The following is an 18,998-nucleotide window of genomic DNA, read 5'->3' as shown; positions in this document are numbered from 1 at the left end:
GCAACATGGAGTTATGCTGAATAAAATCTGGCGATAATTTTACTGTTGGCCTCGACTTGCCATCAAAGTAGGCCTATGCGATATATAATATATATTATTATGTATAATTATTTCGATGGTGGTCCGTGCGGTGAAACTAGACATTTTAGCAGGGTAATGCCAACAATCTGTCCCGACTCCCGACGAAAATAATGCTGCGTAACTTTACAAATACATTTGACTAATCGACATCAGTAAAATGTGTCATAATTACTTAGTAAACCATTTTGCAAGAAGCATAAAACACTTCTTTCACCAGGCCGTATGAAATGTTGGCTTTGATTGGCTTTTATTTTTTGTGTCCCGTACACGTGCGCATGTCCGCAGGAGAGATCTCCGCGTATGAAAACATTAAAAAGAGTTTAAACAGATGAGCAACACGATAAATCACTCCAAACATCACCCTTGTTGTTGTTCTTCTTCTTTTTGTCCGTGCGTGTGCATATCCTGAAGGTTGTAGCCAAGAAGAAGTCGGGTCGCAATGATTAAACGCGAACGCCCTTTGAGCGTCTTCCTAACCGGGATGTACAGCAGCTTTAGCTGGTTACAGGGGCTGTTTGCAACATTTACAACAGTTGTCACCAACCTTTTCCCAGGTTTCAGATGTGAACCAAGGTAAGTTATGCTGCCCACTAGCTCTCGGCCAATGTCCAGTCCGCACGGATGGGCGAGAAGCCGTCCAGGGAGACCGAAGTGTTTATTCCACAGGCTTATTCAGCCAGGGCTCTGTGAGGGTCGTCCATCCCGACGCTCAACGCTCGCTCCACAGCCCTGTCTCTTCCTCCGCATCTCCTCCACGCGGACTCTGGTGCGGCAATGAGCCCGCAGCTGGTCTCTGGTGCAAACATGGCCATGGCCAAAAGGCTCTACCTAGGCAGATCCAAAGGTGCACAAAAAAGTACCAAAAAACAGCCCAGAAGTCACGAAAGTGTGGCCCTCCATTGCGCAGTGCTGAAGGGGCCCAAACCAAAAGGCAAAAAACAAAGAGAGAAACATCAAGAACATAAAGGAGGATACACAAGAGCACAGAGCTACTGCAACCAGAAGCCACTACAGCGGCGCCATCAAAGACGGTCACTAACTTTGCCAAGTGCTTCTCTTTTTGGTGTTTTTAGCCCATGTATTCGCTGGGATCTGTTTGTTAGTTAGCAACATAACTATAGTAGTTATAAGCAGATTTTAATGAAACAACAGTGAACAAGGGTGATCCAGATGATTTACTGGAATAGATGGTCCTGAACAATGTCAAATCTGTTATGTACGTTAATTTTCCCACTCCATTAAACAAAAAAAGTAAAAATGATGTATATATGTATATATATACTGTATATATATATGTATGTATATATATATACATATAAACATTATTTTAAGCTCCTGGTATGATAATTTGTCATCTCCCATATTTCACCACCAAGCAGAATGCTGAGCAGGCAATCTATACCACAGTATCATCCTTCAACCTGCGAAACACACTATTGTATTCAGTGTTCTTACCCAAATACATTCTCCAGTGATACACATTCATATTAGACAATATTGAAACATCTAATCTTTTTAGAATTAATTCTCACAAGTTAATAGGGATCATCTTTTTTTACATTAATTTATGCGCTATACACCAAAAATTTACTTTTTAAATAGATGAAAGGACAGAATATACTGAAAGAAATCTAGTAAGATAATAACCTGTCAGTGAGGATAATGGGATCTAATTTGAAGCCCTGCGTGCATTAAAATTGTTAAAACATTATCTTCCACTGCAAAACTGTTCATTATGGGCCATAATTGATTAGTCAAAGCACAGAGAGTGGCGTCTAAACAGGCACATGTACGATGAGCTTATGGTGTTTTGATGACTGTTTTAATCATTTTGAGCCCAAAGAAAATAATTAGTTAAATTAGTTTCCATGTTTTTATATTCACACATATTCAGCAGTTAAGTAGAGTATAATAAGTAAGAAATGTGTAACAACCATGTCAAATTAATTTAAGTGCATCTTTAGCAACCATATTTAAGTATACTGTTGGTGCCATTGACTCCATTGACAACATCAACCATTCTTTTTTTCAATTTACCGTATATTACCAAATACTAGTCCGGGCGTTTATTTCACAAAATGGGGTCGGACCCCGGGCGGCTATTAGGACATGGGTGGTTATTTGCACAAGGCTTTTATTTATTTTTGCACCAGCCTGCACCAGGCCATTATTTGGTTACAATGGTTACTGTCCAGTATTTTTTTTTCGTACAAAAAACTTTAAATGTAAAAGCTATTGTAAACATACAAACAAAAAAACAAGAGATCAACATGAGGTAGGCTATCTAAAGACAAGAGATCCACAAGGCCTCAACATGGCAGTAGTGCAACAATTGTCAAATAGAATACCAATACTAAAAATAAATACACTTTTTAAATAAAGCAGCCTACCGGGGAGAATAAAATTATGGTACCAACGGTAACGTCTGCCGTTACCGTAATTACCAGAATTACTGCACCTTTGCTTTTCCTCTTAGCTTATAAATTGGGTTTAATGAAATCAATATGATTTTAATCTAAATTATGCAAATAACAGCCCATGGGCGGCTATTTGGACATGGGTGGTTATTAGGAAGAGGCGGTTAATTCACAAAATGGGGTCAGACCCCGGGCGGCTATTAGGACATGGGCGTTTATTTGGTAATATACGGTATTTGATTTTGATTTTATTTTATATAGCGCTTTTTCTCTAGTGACTCAAAGTGCTTGACCTAGTGAAGGCCATTATCTACATCTTTAAGCTACATTTAAACCAGTGTTGGTGGCACTGGGAGCAGGTGGGTAAAGGGTCTTGCCAGGGACACGACTGTGACTAGAATGGCGAAAGCGGGAATCGAACCTGGAACCCTCAAGTTGCTGACACTGCCGCTCTACCAACTGAACCACACCGTTCTTTGAGTAAAATATTTTGAGTCGCACGCTATGTTGCACTTTTTTATAACCTAATAACGGATTTACAGTAATGGCCTGTTATTTATTTGCTTGTGATTGGGCTCATTGCCAGCCTCTTTAGAACTTCTGTTTTGGGCATATGGTCTCACAGAGAGCCATTCTGCATCATCACGGCTGTGTCGACAAAATAACTGAAATTATGACAAAATTGCTGCCAAAGTGCACATTAAATATTAACAATGTATGTAATAAGCATGCATGCGGTGCATGATGTAATGACAAGACACTGGAACCAAACCTCAACGAAATGGTTATTTTAGGAAATGCTACCTATTTGTCAGGCAATACAGAATAGCTGTTCCCTTCTCTTGTTTTTACAAAGCAAAAGAAAATCAGGGCAGCGCAGACAGTCGCGGGAGTCAGAATGGAACATTTGACTTTGACAGCTCCTCTCATGAAAAAGTTAGAATGGCAAATTTTAATCACAGGCAGCTGAAGAAAATAGGTTAGGAAGGAAGTGACAGTCAACATTTAATGTCTCGTATTGACTCCAATATAAGAGAGGATTGATATCTCTCTGTCTCTTATCCCGTCTTGTATTCAAAGTCTGAAAGAGTCCCCAAACTTTTTGACTCGGCGGCCGCATTGGGTTAAAACAATTTGGCCGGGGGCCGGACTGTGTGTATGTATGTACATATATGTATGTATGTGTGTGTACATATATGTATGTATGTGTGTGTATATATATGTATATATATATATATATATATATATATATATATATATATATATATATATATATATATATATATATATATATATATATATATATATATATATATATGTATATATGTATGTGTGGGAAAAAAAATCACAAGACTATTTCATCTCTACAGGCCTGTTTCATGAGGAGGGGTTCCCTCAATCATCAGGAGATTTTAATGGGAGCATTCGCATACCATGGTTTATATAGGGCACAGAGTGGGTGGGTACAGGCTGGCCTAGGGGCGTGGTGATTGGCTCATGTGTTACCTAGGAGGTGTTTCCGTCTATGGCGGCATGCTGTTACAATTTCGCTGCGCTTGTTGAGGGATGACAGGTCTGGACGGTAAATAATAAACAGTTTCTCTTTCAAGCATAGGTTGCATCTTTTATTACCACTATTGTAAGGTGTGCTGGATGCAAGAATTTGCCATGTTATTGAATATTCAACATTATTGTCTTTGAGGTCCCAAATGTGTTTGCTGAGTTCTGTGGTATTTCGCAGGTTTTTGTTCCTGAAAGAAGCCTTGTGATTGTTCCATCTGGTTTTGAATTCACCCTCGGTTAATATATATAATATATAATATATAATATATATTATTTATATATATATATACATATATATATATACATATATATATATGTATATATATATGTATGTATGTATATATATATATATGTGTATATATATATTTATGTGTGTGTGTATATACACACACACACACACACACACACACACACACATATATATATAAACACACATATATATACATGCATACATATATATATATATGTATGTAAGTATATATTTATATATATATATGTGTATATATATATTTGTGTGTGTGTATATATACACACACATACACACATTTATATATACATACATACATGTATATAAATATATGCATGCATATATATATATATATATATATATATATATATATATATATATATATATATATATGTACACATACATATATATATATATGTACACATACATATATATATATAAATATATATATATATCAGTGACGTGCGGTCACTGGAGGCAGGTGAGGCGGGGCCTCACCTGCCATCATGGAAAGAAAAAAAATGTAAAAAGAAAAAAAATAATTACATTGTTATACGTATCCAGTGATTATACTATAAAGTTATTTTACATTTAACTTCACCAGTTTTAGATTATTTTTATTCAAAATCGCTGAATTTTCACATTTGCTGTTTAAATACTGAGAAGAGACGGTGCGGTGATCAGCAGCCAGTTGAGGCACGTCACTCAATTGTGCCTCACCATGGATTGCGGACTCGGCTAACTGCTGGCCTGCTGTGCAGTGAGACCGTATTGCTATATGAACTATATTATACATTTCCACAGTTTAGTTAGCTGAGGTATATAATGTACAGTGTATTTTGTCAACAACTGTATGTGTGTAACGTATTTCTTGTGCTAAGCAATCATAAAACTGCTGCGAAGACGCACTGTGTGAGGCTCGCATAATCCCGCCTCCTGGTGCCGGTTAATGCACCTCCGCCGCAGACTGCACCCCCCGAAGGGAGCGCCACACCAACCAAAGCCCACACCCAAACCCTCCACGTGCAAGACCGAATCCACCCAAAAAAAGTCACTTAACAAGAAGCCAAAAAGTGCAAAAACAACATTGCTCGCGCCGGAGGAGCCGTGAACGACTGCAGGGACACAACATTAGGTACACCTGCAGACTGCAGCACGGATTTCATATTTCATTCATTCACAACTCCTCCAACACGAACACCACTGTTCCTGCACTTATAAGTAAAGGTAAGACCATAATAACGTTTTTTTTATTAAATGTGCTTTTTTGTGTGCTACAGTTTGTATGTGTAAAGTTAGTTAAGTTAAAGTACCAATGATTGTCACACACACACTAGGTGTGGTGAAATTTGTCCTCTGCATTTGACCCATCCCCTTGCTCACCCCCTGGGATGTGAGGGGAGCAGTGGGCAGCAGCGGCGCCACGCCCGGGAATAATTGTTGGTGATTTAACCCCCAATTCTAACCCTTGATGCTGAGTGCCAAGCAGGGAAGAATGCTGGTATGAGCTTTTAAACATAACCCGTTAACTTCTGCCAATCAAATGGTGAATAAGATACTCTTTAGGGTTCATATGTTTGTAAATCTGACTGTGATGAAGTCAGTGCCTCACCAGTCATGAACCTCACCGCACGTCACTGATATATATATATATATATATATATATATATATATATATATATATATATATATATATATATATATATATATATATAAATGTATAAATACATACATACATATCTATAAATATACACATGTATATATATATATATAAATGTATACATACATACATACATGTATATAAATATATACATGTATATATATATATATATATATACATTTGTGTGTGTATACGTATATGTGTGTATATATGTAAAAATATAAATGTGTGTGTGTGTGTGTGTGTGTGTGTGAGTGTGTATATTCCTCGCGCACTAATTGACTGAAAGAGCGCGATGATGTCATGTTATTGTTGGGAAAATGCATTTTTAGACAATATGATTTGCCTGAGTGGCTAGGAGACACCGAGAGTAACAAGCGGTAGAAAATGGATTAGAAAAGACAGATTTAAAAAAAAAAAAAAAAAAAAAATATATATCTATGTATATATGTATATATATATATATATATATATATATATATATATATATATATATATATATATATATATATATATATATATATATATATATATATATATATATATATATATAGGGCAGCACGGTGGAAGAGGGGTTAGTGCATCTGCCTCACAATACGAAGGTCCTGAGTAGTCTTGGGTTCAATTCCAGGCTCGGGATCTTTCTGTGTGGAGTTTGCATGTTCTCCCCGTGACTGCGTGGGTTCTCTCCGGGTACTCCGGCTTCCTCCCACTTCCAAAGACATGCACCTGGGGATAAGTTGATTGGCAACACTAAAATTGGCCCTAGTGTGTGAATGTTGTCTGTCTATCTGTGTTGGCCCTGCGATGAGGTGGCGACTTGTCCAGGGTGTACCCCGCCTTCCGCCCGATTGTAGCTGAGATAGGCTCCAGCGCCCCCCGCGACCCCAAAGGGAATAAGCGGTAGAAAATGGATGGATGGATATATATATATATATATATATATGTTTATTTATTTTTTTATTTTTTTATAAACTTTTTTTTTTAACTTTTTTTTTATTTTAGAAAGGACAGATAACAAAATAATAAAAAATAAATATATAAAAAAACAATTACAAAATTTTTTTTTTTTTCAAACTTGGGACTTCCTGCGGACCAGATTTTGTATGCTGGTGGGCTGTATCCGTAGTTTGGGGACCCCTGGTTTACGTTAATAAGGTAATGATTACCTGCTGTCTGGTGTGCTCGCTCTCCTTGTCTCTCCCTCTCTCTCCCTCTCTCTCTCTCTCTCTCTTCCTATATTGGGATGATCCACAGGTGGCACTGATTTTGGGTACACCGGCCACTAATTACACTAGGGCTATTTAAGCTGAGTAGTGGCAGCTGGGAGGCGTCGGTTCCACATGCGTAGTACTCCTGTTCGTGGGTACACTTACTTCTTTGCCACTGGCTTTTTCCCGTGACTCGCCCTCGCTTTGGCACCAACGTCTCCCCCCTGTGAGGTTGGCCCAGCTGTGTCCCGTTGTGACCACCAGTTAAGTTGTTCTATGTGTGCTGTTTTCCATGGTGTGCTTCCTCCCTCGACACCATCGCTTTTTGTTAATTCCTCTCTGTGTATATATATGACTGTAAATTGCACGTTGACCCCCTTTTCTGCATCGTGTTTCTGCACCACACAGGATCGTAACAACTAATGCAAACCTTGCATGCATAGTTTGCCAGTGTGCGTGGCCAAAGCCGAGAAAATAACTTTGGGGACAATGTAACAAACATATGTAATAATGGCAATGTCTGTCTGAATCAGGACTTTGCCTTACGTTGCGGATTGATATAATATTGTAGATTAAAAGCCTGTTTCCATGATCACAAAGATGCCAAACAATAACATGAGTAATGGAGGCTACAGTGTGGCTTTTAAAATACAGTAGTTTTACTACACCTATGAAAGTGGCCTCTATCAAAAAGCCCATAATTGGGGGTGGGGGGCTGTAATATTGTGTGAATTGTTTTATAACATGTTCTGGTCAAGTCTTCAATTACAGAATGATTAGCAGGCTCAATATTACATTTTATTAGTTAATAGAGAAGGTTTATTGCTCCATTTTAATGGAGCAATATGAAGACCATTACCTTGTACAACATGTAATATACAGAATGTCAGAAGCATTTATTCAGGGAAAAATATCACAGATTACAGCTGCGATTAATTGCAATTAATTTTGAGTTAACTATTAACAAAATGTGATATCACGACTCCATGTTTTAATGTGTGTGTGTGTGTGTGTGTGTGTGTGTGTGTGTGTATATATATATATATATATATATATATACTAGGGGTGTGGGAAAAAATCGATTCGAATCGCGATTCTCACGTTGTGCGATTCAGAATCAATTCTCATTTTTAAAAAATCTATTTTTATTTTTTATTTTTTTTAAATTACTCAATCCAACAAAACAATACACAGCAATACCATACCAATGCAATCCAATTCCAAAACCAAACCCGGCCCAGCAACACTCAAAACTGCAATAAACAGAGCAATTGAGAGGAGACACAAACACGACACAGAACAAACCAAAAGCAGTGAAACAAAAATTAATATTATCAACAACATTATCAATATTAGTTACAATTTCAACATAGCAGTGATTAAAAATCCCTCATTGACATTATCATTAGACATTTATAAAAAAAAAAAAAAAAAAAAAGAACAATAGTGTCACAGTGACTTACACTTGCATCGCATCTCATAAGCTTGACAACACACTGTGTCCAATATTTTCACAAAGATAAAAAAAGTCATATTTTTGGTTCATTTAATAGTTAAAACAAATTTACATTATTGCAATCAGTTGATAAAACATTGTCCTTTACAATTATAAAAGCTTTTTACAAAAATCCACTACTCTGCTTGCATGTCAGCAGACTGGGGTAGATCCTGCTGAAATCCTATGTATTGAATGAATAGAGAATCGTTTTGAATTGGGAAAAAATCGTTTTTTAATCGAGAATCGTGTAGAATTTGAAAAAAAAAAAAATCGATTTTGAATCGAATCGTGACCCCAAGAATCGATATTGAATCGAATCGTGGGACACCCAAAGATTCGCAGCCCTAATATATATATATATATATATATATATATATATATATACACACACACACACGTGTATACACACACACACTCATATACATTATGTATACATATATATATATATATATATATATATATATATATATATATATATATATATATATATACACACACACACACACACACACACACACACACATATACATTATGTATACATATATATATATATATATATATATATATATATATATATATATATATATATATATATATATATATATATATATATATATATATATATGTGTGTGTGTGTGTGTGTGTGTGTGTGTGTGTGTGTGTGTGTGTATATATATATATACACGTGTGTGTGTGTGTACATATCCATCCATCCATCCATCCATCCATCCATTTTCTTCCGCTTATCCGACGTCGGGTCGCGGGGGCAGCAGCCTAAGCAGGTAAGCCCAGACTTCCCTCTCCCCAGCCACTTCGTCCAGCTCCTTCCGGGGGATCCCGAGGCGTTCACAGGCCAGCCGGGAGATATAGTCTTCCCAACGTGTCCTGGGTCTTCCCCATGGCCTCCTGCCGGTCGGACGTGCCCCGAACGCCTCCCTAGGGAGGTGTTTGGGGCAGATGCCCAAACCACCTCATCTGGCTCCTCTCGATGTGGAGGAGCAGCGACTTTACTCTGAGTTCCTCCCGGATGGCAGAGCTTCTCACTCTATCTCTAAGGGAGAGGCCTGCCACCCGGCGGAGGAAACTCATTTCGGCCGCTTGTACACGTGATCTTGTCCTTTCGCTCATAACCCAAAGCTCATAACCATAGGTGAGGATGGGAACGTAGATCGACCGGTAAATTGAGAGCTTTGCCTTCCGTCTCATCATATATATACAGGTAAAAGCCAGTAAATTAGAATATTTTGAAAAACTTGATTTATTTCAGTAATTGCATTCAAAAGGTGTAACTTGTACATTATATTTATTCATTGCACACAGACTGATGCATTCAAATGTTTATTTCATTTAATTTTGATGATTTGAAGTGGCAACACATGAAAATCCAAAATTCCGTGTGTCACAAAATTAGAATATTGTGTAAGGGTTAAATTTTGAAGACACCTGGTGCCACAAACTAATCAGCTGATTAACTCAAAACACCTGCAAAGGGCTTTAAATGGTCTCTCAGTCCAGTTCTGAAGCCTACACAAACATGGGGAAGACTTCAGATTTGACAGCTGTCCAAAAGGCAACCATCGACACATTGCACAAGGAGGGAAAGACACAAAAGGTTATTGCTGAAGAGGCTGGCTGTTCTCAGAGCTCTGTGTCCAAACACATTAATGGAGAGGCAAAGGGAAGGAAAAACTGTGGTCAGAAAAAGTGTACAAGCGATAGGGATCACCGCGCCCTGGTCAAGATTGTGAAAAAAACCCCATTCAAAACAGTGCTTCAAGATCCACCACCAAGAGACGCTTGAAAGACATGGGTTTCAACTGCCGCATACCTCATGTCAAGCCACTGTTGACCAAGAAACAGCGCGAAAAGCGTCTCACCTGGGCTAAGGAAAAAAAGAGCTGGACTGCTGCTGAGTGGTCCAAAGTCATGTTTTCTGACGAAAGCAAATTTTGCATTTCCTTTGGAAATCGAGGTCCCAGAGTCTGGAGGAAGACAGGAGAAGCACAGGATCCACGTTGCCTGAAGTCTAGTGTAAAGTTTCCACCATCAGTGATGGTTTGGGGTGCCATGTCTTCTGCTGGTGTCGGTCCACTCTGTTTCCTGAGATCCAGGGTCAACGCAGCCGTCTACCAGCAAGTTTTAGAGCACTTCATGCTTCCTGCTGCTGACCTGCTCTATGGAGATGGAGATTTCAAGTTCCAACAGGACTTGGCGCCTGCACACAGCGCAAAATCTACCCGTGCCTGGTTTACGGACCATGGTATTTCTGTTGTAAATTGGCCCGCCAACTCCCCTGACCTTAGCCCCATAGAAAATCTGTGGGGTATTGTGAAAAGGAAGATGCAGAATGCCAGACCCAAAAACGCAGAAGAGTTGAAGGCCACTATCAGAGCAACCTGGGCTCTCATAACACCTGAGCAGTGCCAGAAACTCATCGACTCCATGCCACGCCGCATTAACGCAGTAATTGAGGCAAAAGGAGCTCCAACCAAGTATTGAGTATTGTACATGCTCATATTTTTCATTTTCATACTTTTCAGTTGGCCAACATTTCTAAAAATCCCTTTTTTGTATTAGCCTTAAGTAATATTCTAATTTTGTGACACACGGAATTTTGGATTTTCATTTGTTGCCACTTCAAATCATCAAAATTAAATGAAATAAACATTTGAATGCATCAGTCTGTGTGCAATGAATAAATATAATGTACAAGTTACACATTTTGAATGCAATTACTGAAATAAATCAAGTTTTTCAAAATATTCTAATTTACTGGTTTTTACCTGTATGTATGTATGTATATATCCATCCATCTTCTTCCGCTTATCCGAGGTCGGGTCGCGGGGGCAGCAGCCTAAGCAGGGAAGCCCAGACTTCCCTCTCCCCAGCCACTTCGTCCAGCTCTTCCTGTGGGACCCCGAGGCGTTCCCAGGCCAGCCGGGAGACATAGTCTTCCCAACGTGTCCTGGGTCTTCCCCGCGGCCTCCTACCGGTGGGACGTGCCCTAAACACCTCCCTAGGGAGGCGTTCGGGTGGCATCCTGACCAGATGCCCGAACCACCTCATCTGGCTCCTCTCGATGTGGAGGAGCAGCGGCTTTACTTTGAGCTCCTCCCGGATGGCAGAGCTTCTCACCCTATCTCTAAGGGAGAGCCCCGCCACCCGGCGGAGGAAACTCATTTCGGCCGCTTGTACCCGTGATCTTGTCCTTTCGGTCATAACCCAAAGCTCATGACCATAGGTGAGGATGGGAACGTAGATCGACCGGTAAATTGAGAGCTTTGCCTTCCGGCTCAACTCCTTCTTCACCACAACGGATCGATACAGCGTCCGCATTATATATACTGTATGTATATATATATACATATATATATATATGTGTATATTATGTATGTATGTACACACACACACATATACTGTGTGTATATATATATATATATATATATATATATATATATATATATATATATATATTAGGGCTGCGAATCTTTGGGTGTCCCACGATTCGATTCAATATCGATTCTTGGGGTCACGATTCGATTATAAATCGATTTTTTTTTTCGATTCAACGCGATTCTCGATTCAAAACAATTCTCTATTCATTCAATACATAGGATTTCAGCGGGATCTACCCCAGTCTGCTGACATGCAAGAAGAGTAGTAGATTTTTGTAAAAAGCTTTTATAATTGTAAAGGACAATGTTTTATCAACTGATTGCAATAATGTAAATTTGTTTTAGCTATTAAATGAACCAAAAATATGACTTATTTTATCTTTTTTATGCATTCGACCGTGTCCCTCGGGAAGTCCTGTGGAGAGTGCTTAGAGAGTATGGGGTAGGGATGTCCCGATCCGATATTTGGATCAGATCGGCCGCCGATATTTGCCAAAAAATGCGTATCGGCAAGGCATGGGAAAATGCCGATCCAGATCCAGTTTAAAAAAAAATTCCGCTCCGTGTTTTCCAACGCAACTATTTAAATAATACATTCCACTTTTCTGCTGCTCCCTAATTTCCATTCCGCATTTTCCAGCACACCTTCAACACATCCACAGGTCTGTGGATTCTCACGCAGTTGCTTTTAGCTGCTGGCATTTCACGACAGGCTCTTCTCACTCTTTTCTGTGTCTCCCTCTCACAGACAGCAAGCGCACCTTCTTACACACGTCACATACTGTCACGTCATACGTCACATGCTGTCACGTCATACGTCACTTACGTATACGTCCTCTCCCAGCAGAGAGGTAGCAGCATGGCTAACGTTAGCTGTGATGCTAGCGCAGCCGTGTGACCAACATTCTCTCTAAGATGCGCGCTTGTGCAATTGCCATACTTGCCAACCCACACGGATTTTCCGGGAGACTCCCGAAATTCAGCGCTTCTCCCGAAAACCTCCCGCGACAAATTTTCTTCCGAAAATCTCCCGAAATTCAGACGGAGCTGGAGGCCACGCCCCCTCCAGCTCCATGCGGACTTGAGTGATGTGTTGACAGCCTGTTCACACGTCCGCTTTCCCACAATATAAACAGCTAATGATCGAGGGCGAGTTCTTGGTTTCTTATGTGGGTTTATTTTTAGGCAGTTTCATTAACGTCCTCCCAGCGCGGTAACAACACACAACAACAGCAGTCAAGTTTTCGTCTACCGTAAAGCAGTTCGTCTGCCGTAAATAGCAATGTTGTGACACTTTTAAACAGGACAATACTGCCATCTACTGTACATGCATATGTGACCCACCCATAATGTGTCACATTTTTGTGTTGATTTATTTATTTTATTTTGTGGTTTGAATTCGTTTTTGGAGCTGTCATTACACATTTATCAGTATTCACTTCACATTGGTCAGTAGGGGGCAGTAGGGCGTTTCTTCCCAATTGAATGCTATCACCTGCAGACCGGAAGTGTCTTGTCATTCTGATGAGAGCGACCAGTCTGTGAACAATTGAAACGTCTTGTGTGCTTTTTCCTCCTGTATAACAAGCTGGTTTTGGTGAATCAACTCACTGAATAATATCCATGTGATCTTTATAAATTTAAGTACACATTCTGATGGTGGAGCCTAACTCTAAAGTGTTTGTGAGTTGTAGTTTGTATTTGTGAATGAATCCAGTGCACAGCTGCAGTAATCAATACAAAAAGGCGACGTGAGTGCACAATGTTTATATAGGAACTTCTGATCCTAATTCAGACTCCCAAATTAGAGCTCCCGTTTTCTTATTGATTTTATAATGTATATTTGTATAATGTGTGTGTTCTGAAATAGTGACAGAGAATAGAACAAGGATGAACAATTCAACCCTTAACTCAACAATGAGTAGATGAGTGTTATGTGTGTGTATATGTGTAAATAAATGAACACTGAAATTCAAGTATTTCTTTTATTTATATATATATATATATATATATATATATATGTGTGTATGTATATATATATGTGTATGTATGTATGTATGTGTATATGTATATATATATATATATATATATATATATATATATATATATATATATATATATATATATATATCTTAGCCACACCCCCGACCACCCCCCACCCCCCACCTCCCGAAATCGGAGGTCTCAAAATTGGCAAGTATGGCAATTGCGCACTGCTCAAACGTCCTCTGCGCATAGCAATTATATGCCACGCACAAAATCAAATAAAAAAAATAAGCGCATAACAATTTTCGACACACGGACACGACAGAGAAAACAGTTTTCGTCATCATTGTTCAAATATTGTAACGTCTGTCGAGACGCTTATCTCCATTCGGTGCCACACGCCCACACCATCAAAATGCCAAGGCAAACATTTCCACATCAACACCGTATGAAAAAATTAGTGATTTGTTTAGTTGTGATTTTCTTCTCTGCATGAAAGTTTAAAAGTAGCGTATATTAATGCAGTATGAAGAAGAATGTTTTAATGTAGACATGCAAGCCTTCAAAGAAAATTTTGAAAATCAAGACTACATTTCCTGCAAATGGGTGCATTTCTACCCTATATTTTAACTTTAGATTTATTCTCATATCAAACTCTTTTGGCTGTCTTTTTGACACTTACATCCGGCGCCCCCCTCCACACCCTGGATTATAAATAATGTAAATAATTCAATGTGATTATCTTGTGTGATGACTGTATTATGATGATAGTATATATCTGATTGTATATATCTGTATCATGAATCAAAACTTATTCGGGTGTTACCATTTAGTGGTCAATTGTACGGAATATGTACTTCACTGTGAAACCTACCAATAAAAGTCTCAATCAATCAATCAAAACACATATAATCATCATACTGATGTGATTATATGCATCAAGTGTTCATTCAAGGCTGAGGCAAAATATCTAGATATATATTGTGTATTGCAATATGGCATTAAATATCGCAATATTAAAAAAAGGCCATATCGCCCAGCCCTAGTTTCAATGATGCCATTTCTGTTTGTCATGTATAATTTTGTCTATTTAGTGTTTATCCTTGAATAAACAGGTCAGTTTCTTGTTACCAACCATTGTGTATTATTCAAACTCCCCTAATTCAGCTGGCTAGTTGTTATCAAGAGTACTAAAACCCTTTTCAACATGATTCTGACAACTAAGTAGGCTAAATAACTTTAAACTTTAGTACATGCTCGGATAGGCCAGTATCGGTCAGTATCGGTATCGGATCGGAAGTGCAAAAACAATATCGGTATCGGATCGGAAGTGCAAAAACCTGGATCGGGACATTCCTAGTATGGGGTATCGGACTGTCTGATTGTGGCGGTCCGCTCCCTGTATGATCAGTGTCTGAGCTTAGTCCGCATTGCCGGCAGTAAGTCGGACACGTTTCCAGTGAGGGTTGGACTCCACCAAGGCTGCCCTTTGTCACCTATTCTGTTCATAACTTTTATGGACAGAATTTCTAGGCGCAGTCAAGGCGTTGAGGGGATCCGGTTTGGTGGCTGCAGGATTAGGTCTCTGCTTTTTGCAGATGATGTGGTCCTGATGGCTTCATCTGGCCAGGATCTTCAGCTCTCACTAGATTGGTTCGCAGCTGAGTGTGAAGCGACTGGGATGAGAATCAGCACCTCCAAGTCCGAGTCCATGGTTCTCGCCCGGAAAAGGGTGGAATGCCATCTCCGGGTTGGGGAGGAGACCCTGCCCCAAGTGGAGGAGTTCAAGTACCTCGGAGTCTTGTTCACGAGTGAGGGAAGAGTGGATCGTGAGATACACATGTATATATGTGTTAATATGTATGTATGTATGTATGTATGTATGTGTGTGTGTGTGTGTGTGTGTGTGTGTGTGTGTGTATATGTGCGATGTGTCACAACGCTAGAACAACATTCCCTCAGCCACAGCTTATTCAGCTTTGCCGGAAAAACTTTCTGAACATAGTATACTAATTTAATTGAGCACGTTCTTTTCGGACTGAAATAGTGGTCACACTTTACTTTCTTTTTCACCATTGTTCATTACACCGTTTTTAACTTTCTGTCTCAGCCATTTGGTCAGTTGACCAAACTTGCTACGCTGTCACTTCTGTTGCGTCCTTATGTTGTTGTGTTTTGGCTTTATGTTGTTGTGTTTTGGCTTTATGTTGTTGTGTTGTCTACATTTGTTATGACTTTTCTCAGCCACCATAGCTGTTCATTAAAGTGAAAGGATTAGCAGGTCAAAGCACTGCTTTATTTAGCTGAACATATTTGGATGCACTTTTTTCTAAGATAAACCAAATGTTTAAAATAACCTGAAGAGATGGTGTACTTTATTTCTGATGTTAATATTGTATTTTATGTTGAAAAGCAAAAGTAGTAGGTGAATCAACCGTTAAATTGTTAGTTACTGTACGTTTATTGACAATTGCTTGAATATTGACATTGAGAGCAGAACATGTTTCCTCTTGTTAATTCACCCTAAAGTGTTGGTTGCATTTAAGTCAAATAAAATGTGAATGCATAGGTCATTATTTGTTGTTTACTTGCTTGTTTGTATCCCCAATTCATTTATACCTAATTTCCTTACAAGAAATAACTTGAACATAGGAAACACATTAAATCGTTTTGCATTCTAAATAAAACCAAATGAACCTACATAAACTAATATTGCCCCTGAATTGTAATAGCAATCTCAAATTATGATTCAAATTAAATCGTTAAAACAAAACTTTACACCCCTACTTGTAACACAAATTTTTGCTCTCAACCTAAACCATAACAAGAAGCCGAGAGTCATATCGTATTCCCCAAAAAACTGTGAGCTGAGGCACTTGCAAGCTGAGGTACTATTGCATATGAATGTTTAGGAAACATGTCGTAAATCATATTACCGGTATACTTACATTATTGTGTTACATTTATTTTGGTCTCAGGACAAGTTCAAGAGGAAGCAGAAATACACACTTTTAGGTTTCAGAATAATAATTCAAACAAAAATCAGACATTGCAATTCTAGAGTTGCGTTTTATTTATAATATCTTGTTCACAATGTAAAAAAAGCCATTATAATAAATTAAATTGATGAAACGATCTGAGCTGAACCATCATTACTTCTCCTATTTCCAAACTAGGTCAACGCTAGGAGGAAAGTTGGCTTATCGAGCAGTGTTCTTCAAGTGTGCTTTAGAAATGTTCTATTTTTATATTCACCATGTTTCTGTTATATGCTCTATCATCCCCACTCTAATTTGCTTGTGTTCTAAGACAACTGTACTGTTTTCACTTCTTTTCACTTGAAGCTGCATGGAAACATTAAAAACGTACATTTGCCTCAGTTTTTGGCCATATAACAGTACAGTATGTCGCCCTGCGGTGTATCTGGCTCCACATTGACATGACCAAGTTTCAAACTGTGCAAGCATGTGTGTCCCTGTGTCCCATGTTGCACCCTCTGAGATGAGCATCGTGTCTCATTGAGCTGCCGGATGCCACCGAGACTGATATCGGTGGAACATCTGTCAACAGATTGACCCTCTGATAGATGGAGGCTGTCAGGGGAGATGCATAAAATGCTTAGTGGCATGTGTGGAGTTGTTATCTCTCTCATTCTGCTTTTATTCATGTCCGTCATTCTGTGTTCATTTCCGGGGAGACTAACGGAGACACATGCCGACATGTTATCAACAGATCTAAGACTAATGACTGCCTTGATAGAATTCATAGGGAGTATTTGGCAAGCTCTTTCAAGCTAAGCAATAAAAAATGCTGTTATAGTTTTTAATATACAGGGTTTCCTCGAGATTGCCAAAATACCTGTGGCAGTGGGGCGTAGTTAGGGGTGTGGTCACCATGTAACAAAGCATCATTTGCATGAATTGCTATGATGATATGATTTTCTTTGAAAAAATGTTTTCCATGACTTTAAAACAAATCTGTTATTATTAATTAGTATGAACATATATTTTTTATATCGTTTTGCTGCTTATTGTACAATGTACTTTGTTGAGAATTTTTCAAATGCCTAGACCAGGGGTCGGCAACCCAAAATGTTGAAAGAGCCATATTGGACCACGAATACAAAAACAAATCTGTCTGGAGCCTCAAAAAAATAAAAGCCTTATTACATACAGATAGTGTGTCATGAGATAAAAATTGAATTAAGAGGACTTAAAGGAAACTAAATGACCTCAAATATAGCTACAAATGAGGCATAATGGTGCAATATGTACATATAGCTAGCCTAAATAGCATGTTAGCATCGATTAGCTTGCAGTCATGCAGTGACCAAATATGTCTGATTAGCACGCCACACAAGTCAATAACATCAACAAAACTCACCTTTGTGCATTCATGCACAACGTTAAAAGTTTGGTGGACAAAATGAGACAGAAAAAGAAGTGGCATAAAAACACGTCCCAGAAAGTCGGAGAAAGTTATACATGTAAACAAACTACTGTGAGTTCAAGGACCGCCAAAATTAGTAGGACAAAACGGCGCTCGCCAAATACTCGAATCAGTGAAAGATGTTTAATATAAACAGTGTGATTTATAACAATTAGGGAGGTTTGTGTCATGTTTGTCCTCCTACAGAAACCATATTAAAACCAAAAATATATTTTTTTCCCCTCATCTTTTTCCATTTTTCATACATTTTTGCAAAAGATCCAGAGAGCCACTAGGGCGGCGCTATGCGGCTCTAGAGCCGCGTTTTTCCGACCCCAGGCCTAGACCATGGGTCGGCACCCCAAAATGTTGAAAGAGCCATATTGGACCAAAAATACAAAAACAAAATCAGTCTAGAGCCTCAAAAAAATTAAAGTCTTATATAAGTGTTGTAATGAAGGAAACACATGATGTGTCTATATTAGCTATAAAACTAATGTGTATATGTCTCA

At 38.7% G+C, this 18,998-nt stretch overlaps 1 protein-coding gene across 3 annotated transcripts in view; it reads left to right on the top strand.

The window, feature by feature from the left end:
* Nucleotides 1–18,998, top strand: part of LOC133616421 (ephrin type-B receptor 1-like) — a 256,986-nt gene that overhangs the window by 43,529 nt on the left and 194,459 nt on the right. The window contains exon 1 of one of the 3 annotated variants that reach the window (XM_061975657.2): nucleotides 6,527–7,442. The exons of 1 other annotated variant lie outside the window; for it this stretch is intronic. Coding sequence is in view for 1 of the 2 variants with exons in the window: in XM_061975656.2 (XP_061831640.1) it covers nucleotides 7,456–7,474 (19 nt within the window). In the remaining variant the exon portion in view is untranslated. Of the gene's footprint in view, nucleotides 1–6,526; nucleotides 7,475–18,998 lie in introns of those variants that run through there. One more of the 3 variants, XM_061975656.2, reaches the window with a different exon arrangement.

Source organism: Nerophis lumbriciformis, linkage group LG14 (genome assembly GCF_033978685.3).
Source record: "Nerophis lumbriciformis linkage group LG14, RoL_Nlum_v2.1, whole genome shotgun sequence".
NCBI classification, from domain to species: domain Eukaryota; kingdom Metazoa; phylum Chordata; class Actinopteri; order Syngnathiformes; family Syngnathidae; genus Nerophis; species Nerophis lumbriciformis.
This window is presented reverse-complemented; position numbering and strand designations above follow the sequence as displayed.